This window comes from Empidonax traillii, unplaced genomic scaffold, assembly GCF_003031625.1.
Source record: "Empidonax traillii isolate 1590-97213 ecotype Southwest subspecies unplaced genomic scaffold, ASM303162v1 scaffold114:size1751661, whole genome shotgun sequence".
NCBI lineage: Eukaryota > Metazoa > Chordata > Aves > Passeriformes > Tyrannidae > Empidonax > Empidonax traillii.
The window spans coordinates 605,978-621,791 of record NW_020955307.1 but is presented as its reverse complement, the minus strand read 5'-3'; the positions used below and the strand labels follow the sequence as shown (position 1 = coordinate 621,791).

General features: G+C 36.5%; 1 protein-coding gene across 3 annotated transcripts in view; it reads right to left on the bottom strand.

Moving 5' to 3' along the window:
• Positions 1 to 15,814, bottom strand: part of HS2ST1 (heparan sulfate 2-O-sulfotransferase 1) — a 108,971-nt gene that overhangs the window by 17,727 nt on the left and 75,430 nt on the right. For all 3 annotated transcript variants that reach the window (XR_003571121.1, XM_027882891.1, XM_027882890.1), the window contains exon 2: positions 2,027 to 2,265. Coding sequence is in view for 2 of the 3 variants with exons in the window: in XM_027882891.1 (XP_027738692.1) it covers positions 2,027 to 2,265 (239 nt within the window). In the remaining variant the exon portion in view is untranslated. The remainder of the gene's footprint in view (positions 1 to 2,026; positions 2,266 to 15,814) is intronic.

The window sequence follows — 15,814 nt, the reverse complement described above, 5'->3', positions numbered from 1 at the left end:
GAGATTTGCTTTAACAAATAGTATCACTAAGAGAACAATTTGTCTCTGTGGTGTGTTTATGTATTTTACTACTGGTGCATACAGACCTAATGCACTCAAACAAGCTATGCTGATGAAGGCAGCAGTGACTAAGTCACGCAATTCCAAGCCCACACAGTAAACCTCATCAGCTACCACTCAACATGCCTGCCATCTCCAGAATTATGCACTATGACTTACAATGGCAAGTTGCTATCTCGAAATACTAAAGATGAATAATTATTTCTTCATTTTTGAACAACTATGCAATATATGAAGTTTTTAATTGTCAGCATCTCCCAGTTAATGGCCATGGAAGAAGAGCAGTATCAACTGTTTAATTAAACTACTTGATTTACTACCTTGGACAACAGCATAGTATGAAATGAAGGTAGGACTGACAGTACTGTACGCATGCCCAGCACTGGTGGATTTTAATTTTTCAATTGATAATTATTAGAGGGAAGATGAAGAGAAGAGTTCCTTGTAGACAAAACTAATTTGGTGAAAAACAAACTTTATTTGGATTAAATCCAAACAGAAGTAGAAATTCAAGGTAAGGTAGCCTGTGTTTAACTTACACCATCAACAATTGGACAGATCATTACACTTCAAAGAGACACCTTGACAGAAGCAGAACTTGTGGTGGGAAGTACAGCACTAAGTATGACTGACTTGAGTATGATTTTTAATTAACAAATATAGGCTTATTAAATCTTTTGGAAAAACCACTGCTCTTAGTACACAGGTCTTTAGTACTTGTTCTATGCAGTGGAGAGGACTATAGGGATGGCTACCAGATTTACTTTTGGTAATCTCAGTAATCATGTTTAACAACATCACCTTCATATTTAGGAAACGATTTCACAACAGCAAATACACAACAATAACAAACCCTCTTTATCACAAAACAGATTCCAGTCCCACCCAAGTACACTATGTCCCTTGCACTGATATCCTACCCCAGTCTTTCTCTGGAAGTGGAGGGCTGTTAGCATCTGCTTCCCCTCGCCCCAGTCCAGCAGCTGTGCTGAGCTGCTTCTGCCTGTAGACATCCACCTAAAGGAGCTGGAAGGCTCAGTGCTGACATGCTGCAATGCAGAACAGCTCCTGCCTCTGCTGCATATCAGCTTAAGATGATCAGCATACAACTGGCAGTACAGACCTGAGAGTTTGGAAACATTTGTTTTACAGACAACGATGATGACATACTGATGTTTCAGATCTCTGACCTCGGTTCTGTGCAAGTGCACTCATGACAACAAAAAAAACTTAAAAAAAAAACAAAACAAAAACAAAAACAAAAACACCCACAAAAAAAACCCTAAAAAAACCTAAAAAAAAATTCAAAAAACCTACTTCCTCACCCCACCCCAAGAAAAACAGGGCATTGATCCGTCATCTTTTTTTAATACTCATCATCTGATGCAGTAGTAGCCATGATCATTTCTAGCCTGAGACTATAGTGATTTCAGTGAAAGCCTTAAGTGGATGCAAAGTGACCCATCCCTTAGAGTGTAAGCTACTTACAACCATTTTTTTCTACCTGTTTTTTAACACTGGGAAGACCTGACCAGACCTAGTCCTGGGATAAGTACAGACACAAGGATAGCCCTCAACAGCATGGCACAATGCCTGCACTACTCAGAGAGGAAATCACCCAAGACTGCATTCACTGCAGACGGAGATGACAGGCAGGTACTATTACACAGCCAAAACAGTTATAACAATAAAGGTCATTTCTGCCCCAGCTGTGTCCCTTTTTAGCTTTGTTTTTATCTAATAAACAGATACTTACCACCTCCAGTAGCCCTGAGAAAACCTAAACCTACTACTAAGAAATAATATTAATTCTTTATAAAGAAAACACGAACACATTAAAATTCATTTATATTGGAAAACATGGCATAGAAGCCAATTACATCAGACCATCTAAGTCTGCAATAGCAAAGGGTTTTTTTGTACTTTCCCATTGTTTCATAAAGACATCCCAAATACAGCAGCTTACCTGATCTTGCAGAGACATAACAGGATTATTTTTGGTTGTATTAATATGTAGAACATGATATTTGTTCTTCGCACAAAGATCATAGGCAATATTTGTGAAGGATGTGCTGGCAGTCTTGGGTACTCTGTTGTAAATAATCACCACATCATCTTCCTCATCCAGTGTCACATCTTGTCGGGGACCATCTACTGTATGACGTTGTTCTATTTCTCTGACTTCATGCCTTGCAATAGCCCTTTCTGTTAAGGATGAAAAATACAAAACTTCAATGTAAATATCACCAATTCTGAAGTTCAAACCTTAGAACACAAATAATCTGGTGAAAAGCAGTAACTCTTCAGCAATGAAGGCAACACTTGCTGTCACATGTATTTCTGACACATCTGAAGCAAAACTTAATCTATAAAAATATATGAAAGACAAAAGGGGAGTTATTCCAACACAGAACACGAAGACTAGAAAGCAATATGCTTAGGGAACACATACCATATTCTATGACTCACACTGACGTTACTGAAAGCCATCATCTCTAAAGAAAAACATCTATAATGCGCTATCAAAATGGCAACATCCCCAAAATATCCCAAAGCATTTCTATAATAAACCTATTTAAAAATTATAATAGAAGGAATAACTCAAGCAATTTGAAGAATAGGAATTTTGTGGAAACAGCAGAAATACTAACACCAGAGATTTAGTCCTGAACTGCACAGACTCACTGTCTTTCACATGAAACATTTGTTTTGTTATTTCAATTGATACTCTTTACAAAGAGTAAAGCATTACAATAAATGGGGCTGCAACAACTCAATTAGATTTATTAATTTCAAGTTTGACAAGAGTAAGAGCAAGAGGTGCTTATAAAACAGTTAACATTAAGGTGAAGAGTGATCTCTAAGTACTGAAATACTTAAATGCATCAAAAAGAAACATGGAAAAGCAAGCTATGAACAAGACATTTTGGCACAGTGAGCACTTTGCAAATAAACCATCTTTTCTTTTATACAAAGGGCAATACTCTGAGTAACTGAACACTGCTTCAAGTGCTAAAAGCTTATTTGGAAAATAAAACTCACAGTATTACAACATTTATTTATTTTTTTAATGCTGCTGAATATCAAATACCCTGTGCTGATTCAGATAGAGCTTTGTTATGTTCAATATGATTTGCAGTACAGATGTCAAAGCATCTTTTCTCATTCATTTAGGGTGATATTGCCTTTAATAATGTATTCAAAGAAATCTGCATTTGTCACCAGTTCAAGCTGAAGTCAATAACACAAGAGTAACCTGTATTTTGTTCTTACACAGGGTATAGCTCTTTCTGGATGACACACTTTTAACAGTGGCAGCTCTTGGCCTTTACTTCCCTTGCTTCCATAACACAGCTCCTTCTATTCCCTTTCACCACATCTCTTTAATTATAACATAAAATCACTTTTAAAGCAGAATCATTAAGCTGTGAACACCACTAGCCTGTAATTCCACATAAATTGTCTTCAACCAGAAACTTCCATCTGTCTGAAATGTTTCAAAGCTTAAACTCACTCAGTCTCTCATATGCTCATATCTCACACCCCATAACTAAGTTACATCAGTATGAAAATGTTTGTAGAAAACGCTTATTGAGTATATCTCAATTTTCCACATGACATCTGTTGCTCCCCACTACATCAGTCACAGTTTTTGCTCCTTCCTTTCTCATTTACTACCTCTCCCGTCACTGCTGGCAAATGTCCTATTTTGGAAAGAGATGAGGCAACAGACTCGGGTTTCATTGAAGATGGCTACAACAAAATGGGGCTGGCAACTTTCTGCCAGTAACAGATTAGAGGAAGCATTTGGTAGGGGACATAACCATGTGGCTGCCCAAGGCTACATGGATACTGAGTACCACCTAGAGAGGCTGAAATGAAACAAATTTAATTGGTATTTTCTACACCAGAGTAGTAGATGGAAGCTAGATTTGAATCATAGCTGCACAGAACCTCAGGGCTGATGAGGCTGGCTGGCACAGAGGGAAGCTTCCCCTTCTACATGGAAGAAGGAAACATTCACAAGAAACAGACATGATTTGCAACAGGATTGATGAAAAGTGTTCCTCTAATGAGGTATTTTAAACCATGATGATTCAAGAATTAGTGTGATAAGTGCACTTTAAAGACCATACATAAGATATAAAAGCTGTATGATTGGATGCAATTAGCAGAAAGGCTATTGCATCCTACCTCCTTCAACTTCTTATGGCGAGGGGGGAAAGCAAGAACTCATGCAAGGAACACAACCTTCACAAGCATGAAGTACACAGACAGTTCTATTATAAAAGAATAAGGAGCCTTTAAATTTCAAACTAAAATGAAAACTAATCTTTATGATGAAGCACTGAAATCATCTTTGTGAAATAACTTCAATAGTTAAAGAACAGATGCTGAAATAAAGGGCATAAACTGCTGAAGTGCAAGGGAAGCTGAAAGTACTTGAGAAGGGGATGAAGTACCTGGAAGTGTCTAACCTGGTCACTCTGAAGGCCTATTTCATTCTAGTCTATGAATAACAAAATAAAATTGCAAGTTCTGTACACATTTTTTCCCTAATCACAAATAGCTTGCAGTTTTTCCTGTGAAGTCAGGAAGCTCTTTTGATACTTTCTGAGAAGTCAGTTTAACTCTTAAAAATGACAAGTGGTTTGATGCATATGGATTTTACTTATTTATTTGTTTATTTATTTATTTATTTATTTGGGAAGAGGTAAGAGGTCCAGTCATAGTAACATGCATCTGAGAAGAGTCTTTGAGACAATGAGTTAATCGGGAGTTAGAGAATTTGAGGAGTTGATGGGCATTTGATTAACGACTTCATTTGCTCTTCCATAAAATTTAAATAATCCTGGAAGCAAAAGTCCTGTAATGGTTGAAAAATGAACATTACTCATGTGTCTTTAAAAGTATGATAGAAATGCAATATATGCTTTAATGATATTTTACATGTAGAAGACAGGGAGGAAGAAGACACTAAGTATTTATTAAGTATATTTTTTTTTTTACAAAACATCTCCTTAGATGACAGCCCTGCAAACTCAACTTTGATTATGAGAATTTGTTTACATAAGGTTGGACTGGTTTCACTGAAATAAACTAAAAAAATAAACGAGGGTAAGTGATTTCTTTCCTATCAAAGATTCTGTTGCCAATTGCCCTACAATATCACTGCTTTGATTGCATTCTATTTAAACTTCATTTTGTAAGAAAAACATCTATGCAAAATTATTATGAGCCAAATGCTTAAACAGGGTTAAGACCCTCCACACTAAATTTGACCCTATATGACTACATCCATTAAAAAAAATAAGAAGCTTTTAAGCAAGTGATACTTTGAATACGAGACAGATTTTCATACAGGATAATTTTAAGGCATAACATATCGTCTCACTTTTTTATTACTTCTGGTTTGGGTTCACTGTAATAAACAATATAATTACTATACAACTCTGTTCTGTCACCTGTAGTTGTTCTACAAGCAAACATTCATCAACTGCAAGGACAGTTTGCACACAGGCAGTACCACATATGATCAGTGTAATAACAGTTGCTACACTGATTATTTACCAGCAGATGAATTACTTGCAGCAAGTCTTTAGCTGGCTGAAGTAGTTGCTTTGTAAACAGCAGAACAAGTTTGTTTTCCCACCTATTTGTCTATATGAGCTGCTAAATCTTCCTTTATCCCATCTACAAGGTAGCATCTTCCCATGACTTACTTTTCTTGAGCCATCCTCTTGTAGCAATAAACCAGGAAATGTCATGGCTAGCAATAAACTGGTTTCCCAGTCAGATACTACTGGAAAACATATAATGGGCAAATTATGTCTTCTCCTTCAACAGAAGCACTAATAGCAACATTCAATCTGTATACCACCACTTTGAGATTGCTGCCCTTTCAAGTCAAAGCAGTTTCTCAACAAGCTCAAAGTTACTAAAAACACGTGGAAAGAAATGGACAGGCCAAGTTGGACCACTTAGCCCTATTCTGTCAGGATCTCAACTAATAACATCCCCTGTGAAAATGCACTGGACCCAAACATAACTACAGAAATATCTGAAAACCTAACTGAATAATGTTTACATAATTACAGAAACAAATCACCCAACTGAACAATATTTATATAATTATAGAAACAAATGACTGTGATCATAAGCAGTTATTAGTCTACATTCCTTGCACATTCAAACAGATGAATGTCTCAGGTAAAACAAGCTTATTAGCATTTACTTCAAATCCAAATGTTAACTGCATACAAAATATATTCTTCCCAAAGAAAATAGTGTGACATGGATTTTAACAGCTTAAAGATTAACAAAACCAAACATTTCGAATTCCTCACATTTTTCACAGAAGCATAAAAACCTCTGGGGATTTCTTAACAAAGAAATCTATCAAAATCAGAAACTCTTTACCCTGTAACTTAGCACTTACCAGTCTTGATGAAAGATACATTTTGAGCCTTGCTGGCTGTCAAAGTCAAGTTCACTGAGTAACTGGAAGAATACTTCAGAGCATACTGCTCTACTTCTCCAAACTATGCTCTTTGTCCTCTACGTCTATTTTCCTTCTGTATGTATCTACGGATATTATCTAGCCTCTCTTTAATGTGTCTTATGCGCCTGCCATAATTCCTTGTGAAACCTCCCACTCAGATGAGGAAAGACTCATCTTAAAATAAGTTTTAGCTCAGCAGCATTCAAATGCAACCCAACAAAAGAAGATGTGGACCCAAACTTCACTCAGGCTGACTTGATGTGAAGGAATTGGACAGCTCGTGTTGATAGCACTATCCCTGAGCAAACAGTTGCTGTCCATGTATGATACTGGATGCCACTTTAAACCAATAAGCAGGTTTCTTCCAGTTGGGATCAACACTGAAGCCAGTTGACTTGGTGTCTCAGCTTTCTTTCCACTGTGCTCCCAGGCCAATTAGGCTAGCAGCTGGTAGCCTCAGGCAGTGAGCAGCTCTCAAGCTGTTTCCTTGCCCAAAAGCTGCATTAAACACATGATTGGCCTAAATACTGAACCCAGGCAGGACCAAAAACTTAGTCACTATTGACTCCATTCTCCTCTGATGAAGAATGAAAACTGAGCAGCAGCTTAAAACTGAACCATAATTATGTAGCAAAGTTAATGTTCTGAATCATTTTCAAATGATATACACCCACCATATACACACAGCCTTCATCCCTCACTGAAATGTGGCCTCCTCTGGGAGCTGTTTAGCAGCACATGACTTACCAACCAGAGTGCTCCTGTACGTGGATATCAATGCGTCAGCCATGGAGAGGAGAAGGGAAAGAATCAATGGTGCTATGACAATTTAAGGCCATGGAGGATTTGTGTCATTATACTCTACTAAAACTGAAGGAAAAATATAGACTGAATTCATAAAAAGTTAAATTTGTGCAAGGTACCAGTATTAGTATTAACATTCTAACTATGATTTAAAAGACCTTTACAAATAATAACTCTATCCTGCTCTAGTTTTAAGTCCTGCTAATAGCAGAAGTACCATTGGTTCTTTAGCAACTTCACTTAAAGACCAACACATATTTTTTGGCAAAAATAAGAAAAGGATTTGTAAGAAATGAAACTGCAATTTCAGGTAATTTTTTTCAGGCACCAGTGAAACCTGATGGTAGTGAGAATACTTAGACAATGGGTAGATGGTCCTATAGCATTCCCAGCCCCTCCCCCAAACTACTCCAAATCACCTCACAGCTTCAGAAATTTTGGTTAATAAAGATACCATTCAGGGAACTACACTTCTGGAGATCACTGCTAATGCCATATGCAATAGCCATAATTTATTCTGGTTAAAAGAATAACTTGGATATCTTGCTTTCTTCTTTTCTTAGATATTTATCTGTGTAGCTCAGAGCAACTTACCTAAATAGAAATGTCTTAACACTTAAAACATTTTAGCTATTTGCATTTCAGAGAAAAAGACTGCTGGTCTCATTTGCAAATCTAGCTGCCTTTAATCAGCTATGATTAAATATCTGCTAAATGAAATATCTGCTAAAACCTTCAATTTAACATTTGTCTTTAAAAAGTCCTGAAGTTCCAGGATAGCCTTAGCACATACTTGCTCTGAGCCCAGTTCTGACCTAGAGCAAGTGAAGATCATATACAAAGACCATAAAAGGATGAAAATGGAGTACAAAACTTCAAATAATATCAGAAAAGTAACTTTAAGTTTTTCCAGTCAGGTCAAAAAATTCTAATGACTAATTTTAGAAATTTTATTCCAGCTTGGTTTTTTTCCAGTAATGCACAAAAAGATACAGGTATAAAAGATCTTCTGTAATAAAACCCAGTAGGTTTATGACCAATTAAAAGTCACCACCACTGCCAAAACATTTTCTTTAATAGTAGTTAATGCACTTTCAGGACAGAAGGGAACCATTTTCAAACTCCAAACTTTAAACTTCAACAAATGCTCATTGGAACTAGTTAAAAGGAACAACAGCCCCCCGTCCCCGACAACACAGACCATCAAGGAGACACCGCGATCACTGACTGAGAACTAATGCAGCAGCTGTCAGAAAATTAGACTTAGTGACACTAAAAAACCTGCTACAGTTCCACTAGCATTTAGTCACTTTACTTCAAAGCAGCATTTTTGCCAAGGTTTTATTTTGAACATGTAAGTAGAAACATACATGTTTCTAGGGAGTAATTATTAATAAGTAATATTGTTAAGGGTCTGATTATAAACTAAGACAAAAAAAGGTTTACTGAACAGTGAAATCATTATCCCACATAGACCTTCAATCTGTTTTTAATATCAGAGCCTGCATTTCTCTTATTTCTGTAAATTTTTTAGTTGATCAACTGCATTTGTGAAGAGAGCATTTAATGATTAGGCTCTGACCAAGTATTTGCTTTTTTAATTTTTTTTCTTTTATTTTTTAAGACTGCAGTTAACATACAGCCTTACATATATTTCTTCCAGCATACCACACATGAACTATAAAGTCAATCTGTGTTTCGGTTACATTATACATAAGACAGGTAAGAGTCTACATCTCAAGTTGTCCCATGAAGGGCAAAACTAAACAAAACCCCATGGAAAGTCACAGATCAGATGAATTACATATATAGATCAAAGCTCAGCTACACCAGTAAGGATGGTTACTCTCAGAAATAATATGGCTTATAGCAGACATTTTGGTATAACAACATCCAACAAAACAGGAAAAAAAAAAAAGGTTTAATTCTACCAAATATGAAATTTTAAAAAATTTGTAAATGCTTGAAAATAAAAGGTGCATACTTAAAACGCATCTTCAGCTCCAACTACACCATCAATACTATGTCTCCTGAATACTGCACATAATACGAATTATAAAGTTACATAACTTTTTACAAAAGCACTTTAGGCAACTGGTGTAGTAGTACATTTAAAAATAACCATATGTCGAACAGCTCCATAAACTCTCCAACTTTGAACTTATCTGTTTTGCTTGACCCAAGTGCTGACTTCAAGTTGATGATTTAGCATGAGGGTAAACACAGCAGTCACCATTCATTTTTTTTCCTCCCAGTCATTTGCAATTTCATGTTTCTTTAGGACAAGTAAACTGGAATAACAGAAAGCTGTAAAGAGAAGGATGTAATCACACAAGGAAAAGGTTTGTGGCTTTTCAGAACCCCAAAACTGCCAGTAAACTGTTAAGAAGCACTGTGACTATGATAAACAATGAAAAATACTTGCAAATCAGGGACTTCTTCTTTAAATAATAAACCTCAGCTAGGTATATAACAGCAGGGTTTGCTCTTATTTGTAGTGCCTTACTATCATAATGCAGGTCTTCAGTGTTTGCAAGAACAGTGCACAGAACTGTTTTATACATGGATACAGTTGTCACAAGTGTTCCACCATACAAATGTGCATGTCACTCCTTCAAGCAAAATCCAATTCAAACAGTGAAAGAAAACAAGATCAATATAGAATGTCTGACTCCATTTAGTAAGACAGCCTAGAAACTGGTCTGTTACTTATATAAATTTGCTATTTATACTATTATATAAGCTCTCTCCAGCCACACAATCACTTACATTTTTTAAAAGGGTACTGGCTAGCAAAAGAGCAAAAAGTAGCACTCAGCTATCTGTTAAAGTCATTGAGAGATGTGTATGTATGGCCAATGCTGTATTACAGTAAGTCTCCATCATGTTTAATAAAATTAATTGCTAAAATATACTGTTATTTGCAACATATTACACTTATACCCCCGCTTGTCTTCACACTTCTTGGCTAAACTAATCTAATCTGGAAAACAAGCTATTGCCATCTGGTCTAGTAGCCAAAAAAAGGAAGCCAGCAAACAGCACTGCCTTCTGATCAGAACGGCAACTGACGTGGTTAAGGTAGAAGAGCTAAATACTTTACTAGGAATCTGAGGAAGTCAGAGTACCAAGAATAACCTTATGAGAACTCAGTGTAGTACCAAGAGATACAGAGTAGTATTTGCTTAATTAACATTGGCTATGTACAGACTAAGCATTTACAGTGATAAATATGATTTCTAACCCTCACGTAGTTAGAGGAGTTTGTGTAAAGTCCTTTGAAAAAAATCAAAACAAGCCTGCATGCTGAATGAGTCCCACCGTTGTTAAGTCATAACAGAATTAATTTTAATCACATTTCATTTTTAAAATACTGATTAGATAAGCTCTTGATTATATATTTATTGTTTTCATTAAGAAGACTATTTATCTTACTCTTAGCTTCATTTAAGAACTTCAGTTTAATTCTATATCCTGGTTGCTTTAGGCATAAATCAAAGTATGTTTTATTTTTCCCTCAAATATGAGAATTGTTAATCAAGATATTTGCTAGTTCACATAGCTACACTATCAACATATATAAAAAAATACCATTTTATCTTTTATTCCAATCTAAGGCTTGCAGCCCAAAGACCTCACCTGAGATGGAGATGAAAAAGATAAGCATGAATAAAGATAATCTCTAAAAACATACAGACTACTTAAAAGTTACATTTCAGGAACACCAAAGCCATTTTTAGTATATGAAAGTACAGCCCCCTCCCACTCTTTCTTAATTAAATGCTACAACAAACACTAAATTAAATAGTTTGTAAACTACCTCTGGAAAACTCTTCTTGGTATATCCTACAACTCTTCACACCTTGAGTCCAAGCTATTCCTAGGCAGAACTAGGAAAACAAATACAGGCATCATCAACCTGGGTCCTTTCTGAATAAAAGAATTACCTGCTTTAAAGGGAGCCCTTCCCTTCTGACTTTCAGAGGATTCAAAGGAGCAGTGGTCCAGTGGACTAAAGGAGTCCACAGAGGGAATCTTACAATGGAAATTCCTCTCAACACATACCCTCCTCCCACACTCTACCCTGGAAGTTCAGTTGAGCTTTCATGAGAGAAGCCCAGAGGAAATTCTCAAGAGGAGTTTGAAATCATGCATTAGAGAACACTTGTGACACAACTAGCAAATAATACAAACCTGTCATCTTCTCTACACTAAGGAACAGTGGCAATCATACTCTCTTCAAATACTTGCATATCAACAACACTAATATAAATCTCTTTGCAGTAGGCATTGATTAGCAAAATCAGAATTATACAAGCAAAAGCTTGATCTAGTTTCATGTCAGTGTGATATGGAGCTCCTTGGGCTTGGTAAAACAAACAGTCCAGGGCTGTGGTGAGGTGGTTTGGCACAAAAAAATTACCACTGGTAGGAGAGCCAGCTGCTCACTGAAAGCCTCTTGGTGCTAATCCTGATTTACACTGGCTTAATCTTTTTAATTAAAAAGAATTCCTTTCTTACATGCATGAGAAATACTTTGGTCTTTCCCCAAATCAGTACTTTTTTCAACAAGGACTATTTGATGAAAATTTGATGAGAATAAACAGGCAAACACATCCCTCATTGCATCTTAGGTAGCTGTTGTAAAAAAAGGTAAAAACAATTCCAGCTCCTCGCTCAGAACTTTGTTCCCACAGTAGAAAGGGATACAACAGATCTGTATTCATCAATCTCTAACAATGCTTCCTGACTAAAAGCCATCATAATTATTCATTATCAGAAGGTGTATCATCACTGAACTTACTAAAAGTCAAAACTGCAGAGTGTTATGTTGGGAAATGCAATGCTACTGAAATAAAAGTCAACAAGAATTCCTACAGATTTCCCTCAGTAAGCCTAGAGAAAGAAAAGAATCAAGACTCTTTTAGTATTTCAAATTGATTAAAAATTATAAGAAAGTTAATTTTGTTTTACATGTTGTTTTATTAGTAGTTGCTAGAGAATTGCACAGTATATAAAGAGTTGACTGGTTTTGAAATAAAACAAAACAAAACCAAAGCACCCCAAATCAAGCATTAGGACCACCCACATATTTGGTCAGATTATCTTCTGCAGACATTAAGACATTAAATTGTCAGATTTTATTTTATACAAGCCAAGTAATCTGCTTCCAACAATAGTCAATAGCCTAAAATCTAGCATTAACCCATTTCTAATAGGGCTGAAACCAGTAGAGCTCTGTAAGGGAATAATCCTTTTGCTGCCATTCAGAACAGAAGTGTTTTCGACTGTCAATACCCAACCAGTGATGATATTTTAACTTGATTTAAAGAATATATTACATGGTCAGCACAGACATGAGCAGCCATGCTAAAACTATGTTTTGAAGATTTGTGGAAACTTCATAGCCCATGTTCCCAAAGAAAGAAGGCATGTGACACTGAGAACTCTGTGCCCTCACCAGAGGTGCAGGTATTGGTCTGAACTCAGCTTTCTCCAGGGAAGCTGTACAGCTGTAACACTTCCTTTCTATGACAATATTAAAACTACTGAATTAATCTAAAACAAACTTTTACTCTCTGTTCTTCACATTTCCATACATGAACACAAATTCTCCTGAGCTGCTTATGGTTTAAGTCTCCAGTAACCACAGATGGTTTCCATATATACAATTTAAATTTCCTTTGCTGTCACATTAAGTCTCCATCCTCAAATTCCATTAGTCTCAATTACTATTTTTGTGTATATGAATAGTAAGGTTCAAAAGTTCATTTTTATGTTAACAAGCTGTAACCATGTAAGGTTATCTATTTTTTAATATTTGTTGGTAATTCAAATAAAGTATGCATGAAAAAACATATAAGCTTTTCTTTTTGCTATATGAAATGGAAGTTACTACTTCACAATGTTAAATCTGAAAGATATTTTAATCCAAGCCATTACTGGGGGGAGGGGCTACAACAACAACTCTATTATAAACTTCTGTGGGAGGATATACTGATTGATAAAGGTTTTTAATAAGAAATGGCTTATTTATCATCATTTTATAATAAATAGCTTATTTATCTTGGATGCTTCAAAGCAAAAGATACCACTGGTGAATTCTGTTTCCAGGGAGATGACACAATACCTTCCAGAAACATGTCACACACTAAAGTTACTCCTTGGAGTGAGTGAGCAGAGGAAACCACGAAAGGGACTTCTTTGTCATGAAACAGACTCTCTGGCAACATTGTTACATAAGGAATAAAATAAAGTAAAATAAAATAAACTTTGACTCATGATACTCAGCAAACTTATCTGCAGCGATTAGAGAGGGAACTACCCATGTACCAACGTAGGTAGACTTGAAAGACAGCATATTTTGGTTAAGAACTATTCAGACACAAGTTTGGGCACAAAAGAGGGACAAAAGAGGCAATAGTCCTTTACAGTATCACATGTGCAAAGGAAGCTCCACGACGAGTAAACACTGAGAATGTGCATACTCTCTGGCTCCAACTTTGGTAAATTGTAAACACATACCTCTCTTGCTCATATTAAAATAACGTCAAAAGTCTTATTACTTTTATATTCCCAGAAAAAAGTTACTTCTCTCAGTTTCTGAACAGCCACCTCAAAATATTTTCACACCTCTTTTGACACCTAGTTCATAACACGCTACCTTCTCAGGAAGGCGAGGATATCATGGGCTGACATCAATTTGCAGGATTAAAATGGTCTAGGGTAAAAATTCTCACTATGTTTCAAACATCACACTATCAATGAGAAAATGGGTCACTTTTCATCAAAAGAAAATTCTGTATCGAAATTGTTGTAGATCAGGACTTCACATCTCTGAACACTACTCGCCTATGGCCAACTGAGAAGATAAAGAGAACCCTCAAGGAAGACACAGAGCTGTACTTCAGTAGATACATATTGCTATTTTTTTCAGGAAAATTGTGTTAGATTTAAAAAAGGTTATTCTATCCAAGTGGCCTACCCTCCATGTTCCCAAATGTGGACAAATTATCCCAATGATAATTTGCTTACAGTAACAGCCAGTTCTTCCAGAGTCTAGGGAAGAGGCTCCGCTCTGTAGCCAATGTTAGAAGCCTGTAAACTCAACAGGTAGCAGAAATTTCACTTGATTTTACATGTGGTGTTTAAAAAATAAATGAAACTTCAATAATTTGGTATGCCCCATAAACTATTTTAACCTGTTCTTCAGCTGAGGTACAATTTCTGTAATATATTGACTTCTAAATGCTATATTTACAAGTGTATATAGTACAGCTTATTTCAAAATACAACATTTCCCATGGAACAAAAAAAGCGCTGAGCTGCCACAGCTCTGTTCTGCTTTTGCGCCTTCCAGCTGCTCCGAGAGGGGAAAAAGGCTGGTTTAGGTATTGTGGGGTTTTGTTTTGAAATCACGACTCTCAACATCTTTGAAGCAAAGGAGTTTCAGGCTGCTTCTCTCCGAGGAGGAAGAGATGACTGTGCATCAGAGCACAGCAGACGCCTCTCCTGCCATCAGAGGGAAGCTGTCACGGGTGCTGTGATGTGACTGGCAATGGGGTAACTGACACAAGTTTAATGGCGCTGTCTGGCCCAGCAGAGCCGTGGGAGTCAGACGAGCTGTCTCTGCACATCTGTTGTGGGTATAAGCATTTGAGAACAATCCCTGCTTTCAGCCCAGATACTAACTCATCCAGTATATTCATCAAAAAAACAGTTGAATCCAATGGCTTTCATTTTCCAAAATGATAGATCCACGCTCCCTCATGACTACATACATGACTAGTTCCAACTTCTGAACTTCAGATGGACTACCACCGCCTCCTCTGCGAAGGGTCACCTGTGCAAAGCACACAGCCACGGGGAAAAAGCCACGGGAAATTAGCTTATCTATTCAGAGTATTTTTGAATTGATAACAATTGAGCTGCAAACCCCACAGAAGTTCACATGCATGACACTAAAACCTCTGTAACAAACTGTCTTGGTGAAAGGAAATTCAACATGGATATGAAACACATTTCATTTTAGGAAATGAGAGCTCTTGATAATAATTATTTAGGCTATTATAAAGCTAAATCTCACCAGGGGAGCACAGTTCTCCCTCTCAGAGGCACTTTCAGCCCAATTTGGAAGTCACAGGCAGCATCCTGGCTCATTTAACACACAATATAGTTGTCCTTAAATTAGTTCTAAACTGATAAATATTAAAATGATTGTCATGTTTATTTTATTGTTCAGATTATCATTATATGTGAAAGCAGGAAATTCTCAGGCAGTACAGATATTTAAAGGCAACTTGCTTGTAGAGCTTATGAGAAAAGCAATATTAATTTATCATTTATCATAGAACCATAAAATAGTTTGGTTTGGAAGGGGCTTTAAACGTCTTCTAGTCCAACTCCCCTGCAATGATTTACAGTCAGTTGTGCAAAAATCAAGACTGA